The 13,808-nt window shown below is 37.7% G+C and overlaps 1 protein-coding gene across 1 annotated transcript in view; it reads left to right on the top strand.

Annotated features, from left to right (window-relative positions):
* Nucleotides 1-13,808, top strand: part of LOC150083724 (calcium-activated potassium channel slowpoke-like) — a 668,330-nt gene that overhangs the window by 186,804 nt on the left and 467,718 nt on the right. The window contains 1 exon segment of the mRNA XM_090378165.1: nucleotides 5,457-5,568. Coding sequence (XP_090234291.1) covers nucleotides 5,457-5,568 — 112 coding nt within the window.

The raw sequence follows: 13,808 nt of genomic DNA, 5'->3' as shown, positions 1-13,808 counted from the left end.
GGAACTATTTTTTTCCAGTTGAAATTCCTCAAGGATCATCAGTATTCGCAATTAAAATACCTACATATTGAAAATGCAAAACAGTTTAATTTAAATATCCATAGGTATGGTAAAGCAACATTAGTATACAATAACAAGCAAATTATAATATATAGTAATAACAATCACGACACAGATGTGTAGTATCCAGAGATTACAGCTTACAGAATCCCATCCTTTCTTGGTAAGAATATCCTTTTGTGGTTCCACCTAATATTTTTGCTCTTCTCTTCACTCTTTCCAAAGTGTCAGTGTCCTTAAAATGAAGTTTTCAAGCCTGTATACATTATTTTATACAGGTTTCGAAAACATGCTGCATAGTCTGTGGCCCAGATATTTTGTTATAGAACCTATGGCAAGAAAATGTGCTCATGGACAAAGTGGAATACAGATTCGTCATCGGTTCCCTATTTATAGGAAGAAACATAAAACAGTTCAAAAGATAACTACAATATATGATAAAAACTGCCCATCCTGTGGTGTTTTCGTATCGGATTACATGTAATTAATGACTTTGCGGTTTCGTTCGTGACGCAGAAATTTATGGGCACCCAACAAATGCTGTCACGGAAGAGAATGTGAAAACACTTTAGGAACTGGTCATGGGAGACTACAGGTAAAAATTTGCGAATATCTTCTGAGTATTGGTTCTGTGACAAGCATCATGCAAAAGCACTTGAACATGCCTTAAGGCACCTGTATGCCAAATTGACATTTACCTTTTCGGATCAATGGATCCTTAAACTTTTCTCTTTCTTTTTTATTTATTATTATTTATTTATTTATTTATTTTTGTACGATGAAAAAGCAGAGTTGTGCAAAGCAATTTTTCATCATGTGCAACCATGACCAGAATAATTAACAACTTTAACCAATTAGTGATTTTGAATGCCCTGATCCGGATTCATTATTTTGACCCGAAACCAAGAAACTTTTGCCATAATTGCTTGTCATGTCAAAACACTGGTAAGATGACGTTGTAGGTTTTCTAATACTAATGTGGTGAAATTCTCACAGACTGTCTTAAAGCGCACTGCTGCCACTGGGATATATTCTGATTGTATGTATCATTTGCATGAAGCAGTCAAGCAGAGAACGCTAACGAAAACTGTGTTTAAACACGCTTATAGTTGGTTGCTGTCGACAATTTAGGCCGTATTGCACCATATATAACACGTCTGCCAATTGCCTGTTTTCTGTGGTCGATTTGCTGTTTTCTGAACGAAAACCCGATTTTTTCAGTCAGCGGCAAGCCAGTGTGACGCTGAAATTTACCCCTCTCTCACAGTGTGTCTAGTTCTTCCTGGAATTTATTCAAACTTCTACGACAGAAATGATAAGTTTGTCCCAATAATCAACCACCCGCTGGTGGAAGGCAAATTTCCATACGTCAATCCTGCAACCATCCTTCCTCACTTCGAATTTATTCCCCCTCATGTACACAGTCTGAGGAAGGGAAAGGATTTCATCGGTATTGAATTTACTCAATAAATTCAAACATCTCAATCAGAATTCCCTTCACATGTCTAGTCTCCAGGTGCAATTTGTAAAGCCTTTTCTGGTAAGAGCATCCTTTTGCTCCTCTCAGTAACCTCGTTGCCCTTCTCTGACCCGTTCCACTAGATCCCCATTCTTCCTAAAATGATGGCTCCAGACCTGTATGCAGTACTCAAGATGTGGCCTGACCATTGCCTTATACAATGGGACAATCGCCTCTTTATCCCTGCTAGAAAAATTTCTATATATCATTGACAAAATACCATGAGCTATCCTGACCAGCCTGTCTGCATTGCTTAGAGAACTTCATATCTGACTGCACAATTAACCCCAGGTCTTTTTCCATTTCCACTGCCCTGAGTGTACATCACACATTTGATAAGTTTCTCTGGAAGTATTGCTACCCATATTCAGTACCTTGCATTTTTTAAACTTTAATTGTCACTTCTCAGCCCATCTGCTTACTTTTTCCAGATCTTTTTGCAGTAACACGCTGCGATTACTGTGATTAATCACCCTGCCAATCTTCGTATCATATGCAGACATTAAACCCGATAGATATGCCTTCATCAGTATCGTTAATAAATATAGCAAACGACAATGTGCCCAGCAATGAACGCTGCGGGGCTTCGCTATTCCAAGAAGTCCAAGAAGAGCAGTGTCCATTGATAACCACTATCTTCACCCACTCAACCATTCCGTTATCCATGGCAATAACTTCCCTCCGATGCTACACTGATGAGCCCCTTATCGGCAGCAGAGTTAGTAAAATTGCCGTCCTCCTCATGCCATCTAGACGGGACTTGAACTCGACCTTTTCCATATACTTTGGAAGAACAGCGATTGTTACCACAATTAATTCCCATCACAGTGCAGTAATTTTGTTACTTCTCTGTCTGCAGCCCTGATTTCATAATTTATTTTGAAAGATACTTCTTTCTTTTAATCCTGTTTTAGTCCTTTTTGTGTTCTTTCAAGGGCAATACTTAGACGGAACACATAAGCCAGTTAGCAAATTGTTATCTGCTAGTCTCCTCTGACATTTACTATACTTTCTTCACATTTTCTTACGTGATAACAGTTGTTGGAACCATCTTTCAATTAAGTGTAAAATGCAAGAGCTAGTGATGGCTTAAAAACACTGTAGAGTATTGCGAATGTAAATTGTCCTCTGTATAATATACGACAAAAAGTGACGTGGTGTTCTAAATAGAAAGTTTCCATCATGGAGTGTAGAAACAGAGACAATAAGCAATACATAATAAGATAGTTGCGAAGAAATTGGTCCATGTGTAGAGTCCACTTAACAGAACTGTTCTACGTTTGAAGCACAATGTAAGAGAATATCGTCTTGCTGGAAAGTACTGGTACTAATCATTCTACGAAAGGAGACAATGAAAATCTCTAGCATCGGAGGGTAAAATGTGATTGAATATTGCTTCTTCCGAACAGAAAGGACAGAAGAACAAAAAATAAATAAATAATAAAACCTTTCTCTTTCAAATGAAAATGTGTGATTCTGATAAATTCTAATACACTGAATTTAAAATGGAATTTAATAATTCAGTATCAATCAGCAATTCCATATTATAATTTTTATACCCTTTTAAAAATACAAAGGAGACATGAAGTAATTTAAAATTCTTTTTTTGGTGACGATTTTCCCTTGAAACCGATATATGCAGCTTGTCTAGATTAAAATCCAACAGTAATTCGGCTAACAATTGCATTCTGTTCTCCCTAGTAGCATTTTTCCACATCGGATTGCATATATCTTAATGTCTTTGCTCACTACTGAGAGCACCTACGTTTCTTAGGAAAAAAGTTTAGATGAGAGGGAAGGAATTAGAAAAAGAATATCGCTCTAGTATTCGGCATAATTATATTCCAGACCTGGAGTCACCAATTACAGTAGCATTAATTTGCAATCCATGTTAGAAAAACCTTATGGCATAAAAGATTTTTAAAAAGAAGAAAGAATGTGGGAGACGATGAATGACCAGGCCGTCCAGTATTCATGAAATTGTGTACCGGGTTGACATTGATTAGAAGTGATCGGCGTTTAAGCATTAGAATGGTTGCATCAGAACCCAGTGGATAAAGAAACAAGTTTTTCTTTGTCCATTGGGAACAAAGAAAATTTTAACTGAAAATTTAGGCATGAGAAAAGTGTGTGCCAAGATGGTGCCAAAATTTTAAAATGTAAATCGAAGAATGAAAAGACTCCAAGTTTGTGAAGGTGTTTAGAAAAAATATTTAAAAAGATTCAGACTTTCTGAATGCGATAATTACTTGCAGTTGAACGACGAAGGAAAACAAAACAATCTCCCAGAAAAAAAAAAAAAGCAAGAATGTCAAAATTAAAAATGAAAATCATGCTTCTTGTTTTCTTCGTTATTAAAGGAATTATTATAGCTGAATACGTCCCACCAATCAAACATACTACATTGAAGTTCTGACAACGGTGAGTGAAAATATTCAAAGGAAAAGACTAATTGTGGAAGGATGGTTGGATCTCCAGCACACAATGCACTCACTCTCTTTTTTTACCAGTTTCTGGCCAAAAAACATATCCTTGTGTGTGAACATTCACCCTATTGGCCAGACATAATCTCATGTGACTTTTTTCTTTTCCCTAAACTGAAAAGTGTACTTAAAGAAACCAATTTTCAGTCCATTGAAGACATTCAAGAAAAAAACGGCCGAAGTGTTAAAAGGGCTTACATAAGATGATTTCCTTGAAGATAAAGGTGTTCTTGGAAGAAACGTATGGAACAGTGTGTGCAAGCCGAAGGCAATTATTTCGAAGAGGCCGCCAGAGTGCATTATGCTGACAATGAAGTTCAGAGGAGGTGGGGTTATGGAATGGTGCCGTTTCTCGTGGTATGGTCTAGTATCTTTAGTATTTGTGCGGAGAGCCATGAACGCCGACACCTTAAAATTTTGAACAATTCTCCACCAGTGCTATTCGAGGATGTTTCATGGACATGAATGTACAGAAATTGGAATGGTCGGTGCAGAGAATTGATTTCAATCCCATGGATAGAACCATGAAATGAACTGGAACATCTGGTGAAGGCTAGATCCCTCATCGATGGGTTATTGTTATGTAGGAGGAATGGAGGACTATACTCGGTACAATCTAAACTTCCAATCCTTGGAAGCCTACCAAAGGGATGGTGTGTACCACAACTGCCAAAGGACAGGAACCGACACGCTATTGAAGTGAGTGGCTGCGATGTCTGTGAAATCGATTTGTGCTCGCATTCTTTTTTGTTGGTTACAATATATAGTTTGCAACAGAATATAGAAATGTCGCCAAATTGGTAACAGTGTTGTTCTGTTGTCAGGTTTGGCGGTAGGTGAGCCTTTGAATGCATATCAGACTTATAGGAACGAGCTTTCGTACGCTCCTAGTAAGTTTGATAGCAAATGCAGAAGCGAAATGTTGTTTAAGCAAAAGTTTTGTTATCTGACACGCATGGGAATAAGGACGTTAGTTATTTAAATTTTCTGGTTATCTGAGCTGCCCACCGACATAGGAAAACTTAATAGGTAACAATTAGTGAAACAAAAATTTTATATGTATTAGTATTACGAAGGAAAGACTAATACTTAAAATACTAATACATCTAGAAAGCTGTAACTCAAAATATAATATTTTGAGCTGTTGCTTCCTAGATTAATTATTTTTTTTAACTGAAAATTTAATGCAGTCTGATGCTTGTTAAATGGTGCTGCTTTCACTACTCGAATTCTTTGACCTAAGAATTTTTGATTCGACAAATCCTTGGATGTCGGTGTATACCAATTAGATTGTACTAGAGATGTAACATTGTGCAATAGCTTACAGCGTTGAACTAATTTGGTTTTTTTTTGCAAATTGTATAGTAAAATCCATTCTCTGTTTTAATTTTTAGTTTATAGCCGCTAGCGACAAGCTATGGTTTATGCTGGAGCTCTACTCCTTCGTCGACTACTTTACCATTCCGCCGTCCTTCGTTTCCATATACCTAGATCGTACTTGGATAGGTAAGAAAACACTTTTTTTTATTTTAAAATTGTTTAATTATTCATTTAAAGTTACTTACTTTTATCCTTCAAGTTCCTTCCTAATTTTTATTAATTGTATTGCACACGCTTTTTAATGAGGTCTTGTCGGGTGTACACATAAATTTGATTCAGAGAAGGGGTGGATAATTGATAAAAATATTTATTTCTAAAATGTAAACTTTTTTACTATATTTTGCTATATTTTTCTTTTCTATATTTTTTTTTATCCTTTGGATACTGCGCCTTATTCAAAATGTAAGGCTTGTGCAGGACTGATTTTCTACAACTTAATGTAAGGGCACATTGGATATCGCTAAGCCTAAACATTCTCTCCAAGTTTCATCAAACTGATTGAGAGAGATAAAATGCATTGCACTTCCTATACATATAGTCACTTAGAGTATCTTATCTTACAAGGCGCGACTAAAAATAAACGAGAAATATTTTTTTAATAATCATTTATTATTTTAAATCCAATAAGTTGTAGCCGAGTGGTCAGCGCGAGGGTGCATAAATACACGTGCCTTGAGTGACCAGAATTCAAGCTGGTGACTGTTAATTACAGTGTTGTTTCTTTTATTCTCGCTATCTTGTGAACTTATCTGATCGTGTGGTCGTCCCGGAATATAAACAATTTTTTTTTTTTTTTTTTTTAAGTTCAATGTTTATCTCCTTCAAAGTACTCTCTAGCCAGGTCTACGCAGAACTCCATTCGCGATTTCCTGGATCAAAAACAGCAGCTGAAGTCCTCGGAAGATACCGCCTTTAAATCCTGCATTGTGTTGTTCTAAATAGCTGAAAAATCCTCACATCGTTTCCTTTGAGGTGGATTTTAATTTTCAAAAACAGAAAAAGTCGCACGGCGCCAGATCTGGAGAATAAGGTTAGTGCTCTAACGTTGTGATCCTGTTTTCGTTAAAAAGTCTCTCACTGCGACAGAGGAATGACACAGCGCATTGTCACTAAGAAAAACCAGCTATTGTCACTATGAAAAACACTCATTCACTTAAAAAGGTACGGTTCAATCAAAACTTAACCGATTGCAACGAAACAAAAACTGATCTGTACAGGAAAAAGACAAGCTACAGTACGTATGAATGTTGTTGACACGCGCCATAGTAATGTGTTGGTAAGCAACAAATCTTATTTCATTTTTTCCGCACCTTGTATGTAGGGCAGCAGTTCATAAATCGGTTTTTATCTGGGGTTTCTGATTGTATCTTATACCATTATATTCACCTCCAGCCATTTGTTTCCAGATGGCAAGCATAAAAATGTTTGTCCATTGGTGCATTTGACAAAACGTACGTGCAATTTTCGAGGTTTTTACACGTTTTTATCAGTCCATAAATATTTCATTATGTGGCAACAATGCTTTTGTACTCTGATTGAATTAGTCGGTCTCTGGTGAGATAGCAAAGTTTTTTCTCCTGGAAACTCCGGTTTTTTATAGGGCAAAACAGACAAGCTGACAAGAGAACACGTGAAGTTTATGGAGATAATAAGCATAGGTGGAGGAGGTTGTTCTCGGGTGACCCTAATATGAAAAAAATAAATAAATAAAAAAGCTTTACATTAAATTTTAAAATTATCTACACGTTGCGCGAGTGGTTTATTTAGAAAGGTAGCGTCTGCCTTACAAGACTGCACTAAGATCGTGCAGCGCGCACTGATTTTTTTATTAAATTCATTATTAAATACAACTTACAGAGCTGCTGTTTCTGTTTCTTCCAACATGGTTATGGCAACTCCATATGCATAGGTGTGCTGCTAACGAGTTAATAATGGGGGGGGGACAACATTCTTGAACAATTCTGATGTGGCTTTTCAAGTTACTTTTGTTTCCTCGAGTATAATATATACGAGGATCAATCCCGGTACATTGGTCCTCATAGGACCATAACGGCTAGAACCATTGTTCTTCTACCCTGGAAAAATATTGAGCTCAATTCTTATCGGGATCCGAGGAACTTTTAGAAACTTTTTCATATCATAGCAGAGTTATTTCGCATCGGTAGAACTTCCTGAACTTCAGGTTTCCATCCCGTAAAAATCAGTAAACCGACCACAACGGACAGTTATGGCGTAAAGCCTTTCAGAGGCAATTTCTGTCTGAATTATCTTTTTCTATAGGTTTTTTTTTTTTTTTTACTATTGAGACTCTAGGGCTTTTGTTCATCATTCACTTCTTTGTCCTCATCTTGTTAATCACGAAATTAACGTGTAGGACCCAACAGAAGTGCAAATATGAGTGTGACTTTATCTGTCGTTCTTGAGAGAAAAGAAAGAAGTACACAATGTTACCAAACGTTGTTTGGACACCTTTTTCTTATGCAAGTGCTGTAGAGGGCAGTGCCGTAGCACAGAGGTTTGAGTGAACCTACAGAAGGTATAGGCATAATTTAAAATTGACATACTTTAAAATCGACGAACTATAAAAACTTTAAAGTGAACAGACGACGTACGTAGTGCATAGAGCAGGACTTGGTGTACCATTGATTTCGAAGCTTCTGCGTAACCTGAAGGCCTCCATCTACAACACTGAATGCAAGTGGAAGGAGGGCAGCTGAGCTTGCCAAAATTAAATACCAGCCATCATAATTTGACAAGAGATCTCGTAACAATGGTTTTGTTTCTGAAAACAGAGCCTACAGTTCCCAAAGGATCACTCTTGAATTCCGAGAACGTATAAGAGCGGTGTTCAGTGCGCATGTTGTATATAGACCACTGCATCAAAACGGATTTCATGGATGGGCTTCTGTCCAACAACCTTTCATCACGACAGTTAATGCATAGCGGAAGAACTGGCCTCTGCAAGAGTGGAAAGAATTCTCTATATTTCGCCGATGAATCTCGATAAATGCTATTTTCGATAAATGGATGAACTTTGGTGTGGTGTTAGTTCTAACAACTATTTTATAAAGTGCTACAGCGTCCCATTTTCAATCCACTGCAGGCTGAAGGCCTCTCCGGCAACTTTCCAGTTCCTTCTGTTTTGTGCAATGGTCATCCATTTACTACCCACAAACTCATGAATTTCATCTGTCCATCTCCGTCGTTGTCTTCCAGGTTTTCTTCTACTCCTCTTGGGTACCATTCTGTTATTTTCTTAGTCCATCTGTCATCATGTCTTCGAGCTATGTGTCCTGCCCAAGATCATTTTAGTTCTTTAGTTTTGATAAGAATGTCCTTTACTTGAGTTTGCTGCCTAATCCATGTGTTTCTCTTCTTATCTAACAGTCTGATTCCCAATATGATTCGTTCCATTCTTCGCTGTGTAGTTCTCAGCTTCTCTTCCATTCTTTTGGTGAGTGCCCAAGTTTCACTTCCATAAGTCATGGTGGGGAGTATACATTGGTTCATTATTTTACGTTTCAGACAAATTGGAATATTGCTCCTCAGTATGTGACTATATTTCCTGAATGCTATCCATCCAAAATTTATTCTTCTCTTGACTTCCAGCCATTTATCATTATTACAGCTAATAACTTGTCCCAGATAAGTATATGACTCCACCTTTTCAATTACTGCTCCTTCAATCATTATATCCCTTTCTATGGCATACTTGTTCATCGTTACTTTTGTTTTAGCCATATTCATCTTTAGTCCAAAATCCTTACTAACTGTGCATAACTGATTAAGATTTTCCTCTAATCCTTTGGGATCGTGACTTATGACTATAATGTCATCTGCAAATCGTAAGTGATTAAGTACTCTCCATTCACATTGACTCCTTTCTGCGACCAGTCTAATCTTCTGAAAGCTTCAAGGGCAGCAGTAAACAACTTCGGAGATGTTGTGTCTCCTTGTCGAACTCCTTTCTCACTTTTAAATATGCTACTGTCTTTGTCTAGTCTGATAAAGGAGGTAGCGTTCTCATATATTTTCTTCAAAATCATAACATATGGGGTATCTATGCCTTGTCTTTCCAGTGCCCGAAACATTGCCTTATGCTGTATGGAGTCAAATGCCTTTTCATAATCCACAAATGCCAGGCATAATTGTGTCTTATATTCATTTGCTTTCTCCATTAGCTGTGATATTACGTGAAGGTGATCCATAGTTGAGAATCCTATCCTAAAGCCAGCTTGCTCTTTCGGTTGATTCTCATCAAGCATTCTTTCTAATCTGTGAGTAATAACCCTTGTGAACAACTTGTAGATGTGGGATAATAAGCTAATTGGTCTATAATTTCCAATTTCTGATTTATCTCCTTTCTTATGCAGCAAAACTATGATTGCATTATTCCACTCCTTAGGCATCACACCTTTTGTAGTGCATTTTGTGAAGAGTCTTGCCAGTTTTTGTGCCATGCCTCTTCCTCCCAATTTGAACAACTTTACAGTAACTTCATCTTCCCCCCGGGGCTTTCTGATTCTTCATTTTCTTTAACGCGTGTTCTACCTCATCAGGCAGGATATCGGATATATCGTGTGTGTTACTAATTTGCGATCCATCTATCTTTCCCACTGCTGGCATCATTCCCTCGCTCCTTGTATAATCCTTGTATACGCCATCGCTATTCTTCAGTTTCAGTATCATTTGTCTTTCTGTATTACTGTTCACGGCTGCTGATTTAAGTTCTTTGTTTTCCCTTAATGCTTGTTCTGCTTTTCTTGTGTTAAATCTTATGTTCTCTCTGAGTCTCTTTCTAATGGCTTTGCATAACTCAGTATACTCAATTTTCGCCTTGTGAATATTTATCTTTGCTCTTCATTTGTCGTCTTCGGTTCATCATGACAAGTGTTTCTTGACTAATTTTTTCTTCTTTGGATTTCTTTTTACCTATATGTTTCTTAGGCTTTATCACTTTCAGAAAGCGGTAATATTCCTCATCGATATCTTGGTCCTGAGCCGCCTGCAGAAGCTCACACTTGTTCTTAAGTTCCAGTACATACTGATTTTTCTCCTCTTATGTTATCTCAAAGACCGTATTATTTACTCGAGTCAGTTTTTTCCTTTCTTTTCTTTCATCTATATCAAGTGTGCATCTTACCATTCTGTGATCACTTCCAACATTTATCTTGTTCAGGACGGTAACATCATTCACGATATATCTTCTGTTAGTGAGGATGAAGTCGATTTCAGTAGTTGTTAATCCATTTGGGCTCTTCCATGTCCACTTTCTGTTCACCCTTTTCTTGAAAAAAGTGTTCATTACTGACGATCCTCGAAATTCTGCAAATTCCACAATTCTTTCACCTCTTTCATTTCTTTCGCCAATTCCAAAATTTCCTATAGTTTCCCTTTCTGCACTGTTTTGTCTCTTTCCAACCTTAGCATTGACGTCCCCCATAACAGTGTAGTGGGTTTTCTGCTTATCTAGAAGGCTCTCAATTTCGGTGTACATTTCTTCAACCTCTTTATCATCGTGGCTCGATGTTGGTGCATAAATCATTATAACCTTTAGCTTGTACCTCTTAGAAATCCTGAGTAGTAGTCTTGACACCCTTGGTGATGTACTTTTGAATTCCAAAACGTTGTTTTTTATATCTTTATGGACCAGAACGGCAACTCCACCTTCGTTCCTTTCACTGTTTCCATTGGTGTACAGCAGATTTCCACTTGATAAACTTATAAGTGATTCATTTCTTCTTCTTGTTTCAGCCAAACCGATGATATTCCAATTCACATTTTCTAATTCCTTTTCCAGCTCTAATATCCTGTCTTCACCGATGAGCAATCTTACATTGTAACAGGCCAAGTTCAGTTTCCGTGCATCCCAACTTTGAAGAATGGTGCTAGTAATCTGATTTAGAAGGTGTCATCGAGGATATCACAATATTGCAAAATTCTCGATAGCGCCTTTCTTCCTCCACTATGCAATTATAATGGCGCAAGACCTTACGTTTTTCAAAAAAAAAAGGCAATTTTTCTTTTCATAATGCTTGGCGTAATATGTTTTGTGTTTTTTTTTTTTTTTTTCAGTTTTTGTACCGTATCTGATTCGTTGTTCTTTTCTCTTAGTGTTCCAATTCCTTTAGAAACTTAGTGCTGTTTGAGTAATTCAAAGCATTTCGCTCATTTCTTAAATGTCGTATTGCACATTCCCGTGCAATTGTGTATCTTAAGCCCTCGCGGTAGTACACTTGGTATAGTCGCTGCCTTCCCTACACCGCATGGAAAAGAGCTGAGTTCGAATCCCGTCAATGACGCAAGGAAATTTTATGGATCTTTTTCCCAACTTGGCTGAGTTAGTTGGTCTCAGGCGAGGGTAGCACGGTTTTTATTTCGTCGGGTTTTCCGTCTAGCACACAGAAAATCGACCACAGAACACTTTTTTGCAGACATAATATATTTACAGTGCCATATGGTTTCAGTTGCTGACGTGCCTAAAACCCTAACAACAAAGACCAAACAAAACTGCGAGTCTTCATAAAAATTAGTCCTCAGCACGTCTCGTATATTGCACAGCCCACGCCGGTAGCACAGTGGATATAATCACTGTCCTGTCTTTCCCCTCCTCCTGGGGGGAGACAATTTCCGCGGTCTCCTCCCTCCCCTGCTGGTTGTCAAAAAAAAAAAAAAAAAAAAAACGCAGGCCCATGCCTCACTGATTGTCAGTGAGGCATGGACCAGCCTCACTGACAATCAGGGGACGCCTTCTCTATCCTCCCCATACTTTTGCCTTTCACCTCCCAGCCTTCAGCCTCCCCCCATTCTATCTATATGCCAGCTCATGTAAAACTCTAACAATGAACTAAGTACGGAAACTTTTAGGCCTTACAGAATCTAGTGTCTACCTCTACGATGCTTTTTTTAAGGCCCTGGCCACTGAAATCCCAGGAAACTAGGTGGCAGGGCCTGCCAGAGTAAAAATTTCAAACTACTGTGTACCTGGTCTGCCTCCACGAGGCCAAGTGTGGGCAACGTTGAGTCCCAGCAAGGGTCTAGCGACCAAATGGCCAGAAGACCAACGAAACACAACACTACACTTACAAAATCCATACACTTTTAAATCTCTGGCCTTTGCAGTGAACTGTTGCACCCACAATGAAAGCAACGCGGAGATGAGGGTCAGACACGAATACACTTTTCACTTTACACCCCACACCGGCTGGAAATGCCGGGGTTCGAATCCTATCAGTGACGCGAGGAGTATTTACGGACTTTTTTTTTCACAAAGTGGCTGAGTTAGCAAGTCTCAAGCGAAGATTTTTTCAGGTTTTTACCTCCAAGAAAGTCAAAAGAAAACACGCAATTTACAGACACAATATCTGACCCCTCATGGCCTTAGTTGCTTTGGCACTTATCGCCCGCATACATATACTCATAATTATAGTTCAAAATCGTTAATATAATTTCGTTCGTTCTTTTATATATTGTATGATTCTAATTTGTTATATTTCTTTTTTGGAACCGGGATTTATAATGCAATAATTTTGAATGCCTTAATTTATGCCTCAATTAGGCGCAGGAAGCAAAGACTCCCATGGATATAAAAGCAAAAATATTATATGTATGAGTCACACATGCCTCCGATGAAGCTTTCATTAAATTTATCATAAGGTAAAATTAAGTGTGAGTGCGAAGAGTTTAGTGCAGTACTTAGTCATCTTTGGATATACATAATAGCATGGTTGGGGTTCAAGGTCATCGGTGGATTGATGTGAAAGCGAACTTATGAAAGAACCAAAGACGTGGCTGTAGATTCCGTGTAAAAGCGTTGCAGTATTAACGAAAAATTGAACAAACTTTATTAAGTTTGGAACATCCAAAGGCTCCAAACTTCCACTTTGTATGATTGATCGTTATATCAGGAGAGGAAATTACGAGTATTACATTCTGTCAGGGTACTGCAGGGTGATTTTATACAATGAGTACAGCGGATTCGATAAAATAAGCATGCCAGTTTTTCCACCTGTAAACAAATTTATAACCAGTCATATCAAAAAAAAAAAAAAAAATTTCGGGTTACCCTGAGAGAGAGAGAGAAAAGAAAATACTAAAAACGTATGTGGGAGAAGAGTAATAAATATGCAGTTGTAATTAAACTGGCGGTTAAGTTTCGAGAACGCAAAACTGTGGGAGTTTTATTAAGCGTTTTATAAAGTTATAATCTTGTAATTAATTCATAAGAAATAATTTTATTTATCATCACTTCTTTTAATCACAGAAAAAGAAAAAAATCAGTTAATTCAAGGGGAAAAATCTAACTCGCCTGAACTGTAACGCTGCGTATAATAGCTAACTTGTTTCAGATTAAGATTACAAGCATT

The sequence above is a fragment of the Mastigoproctus giganteus genome, chromosome 7 (genome assembly GCF_048544385.1).
Source record: "Mastigoproctus giganteus isolate SK-2022 chromosome 7, ASM4854438v1, whole genome shotgun sequence".
NCBI classification, from domain to species: domain Eukaryota; kingdom Metazoa; phylum Arthropoda; class Arachnida; order Uropygi; family Thelyphonidae; genus Mastigoproctus; species Mastigoproctus giganteus.
This window is presented reverse-complemented; position numbering and strand designations above follow the sequence as displayed.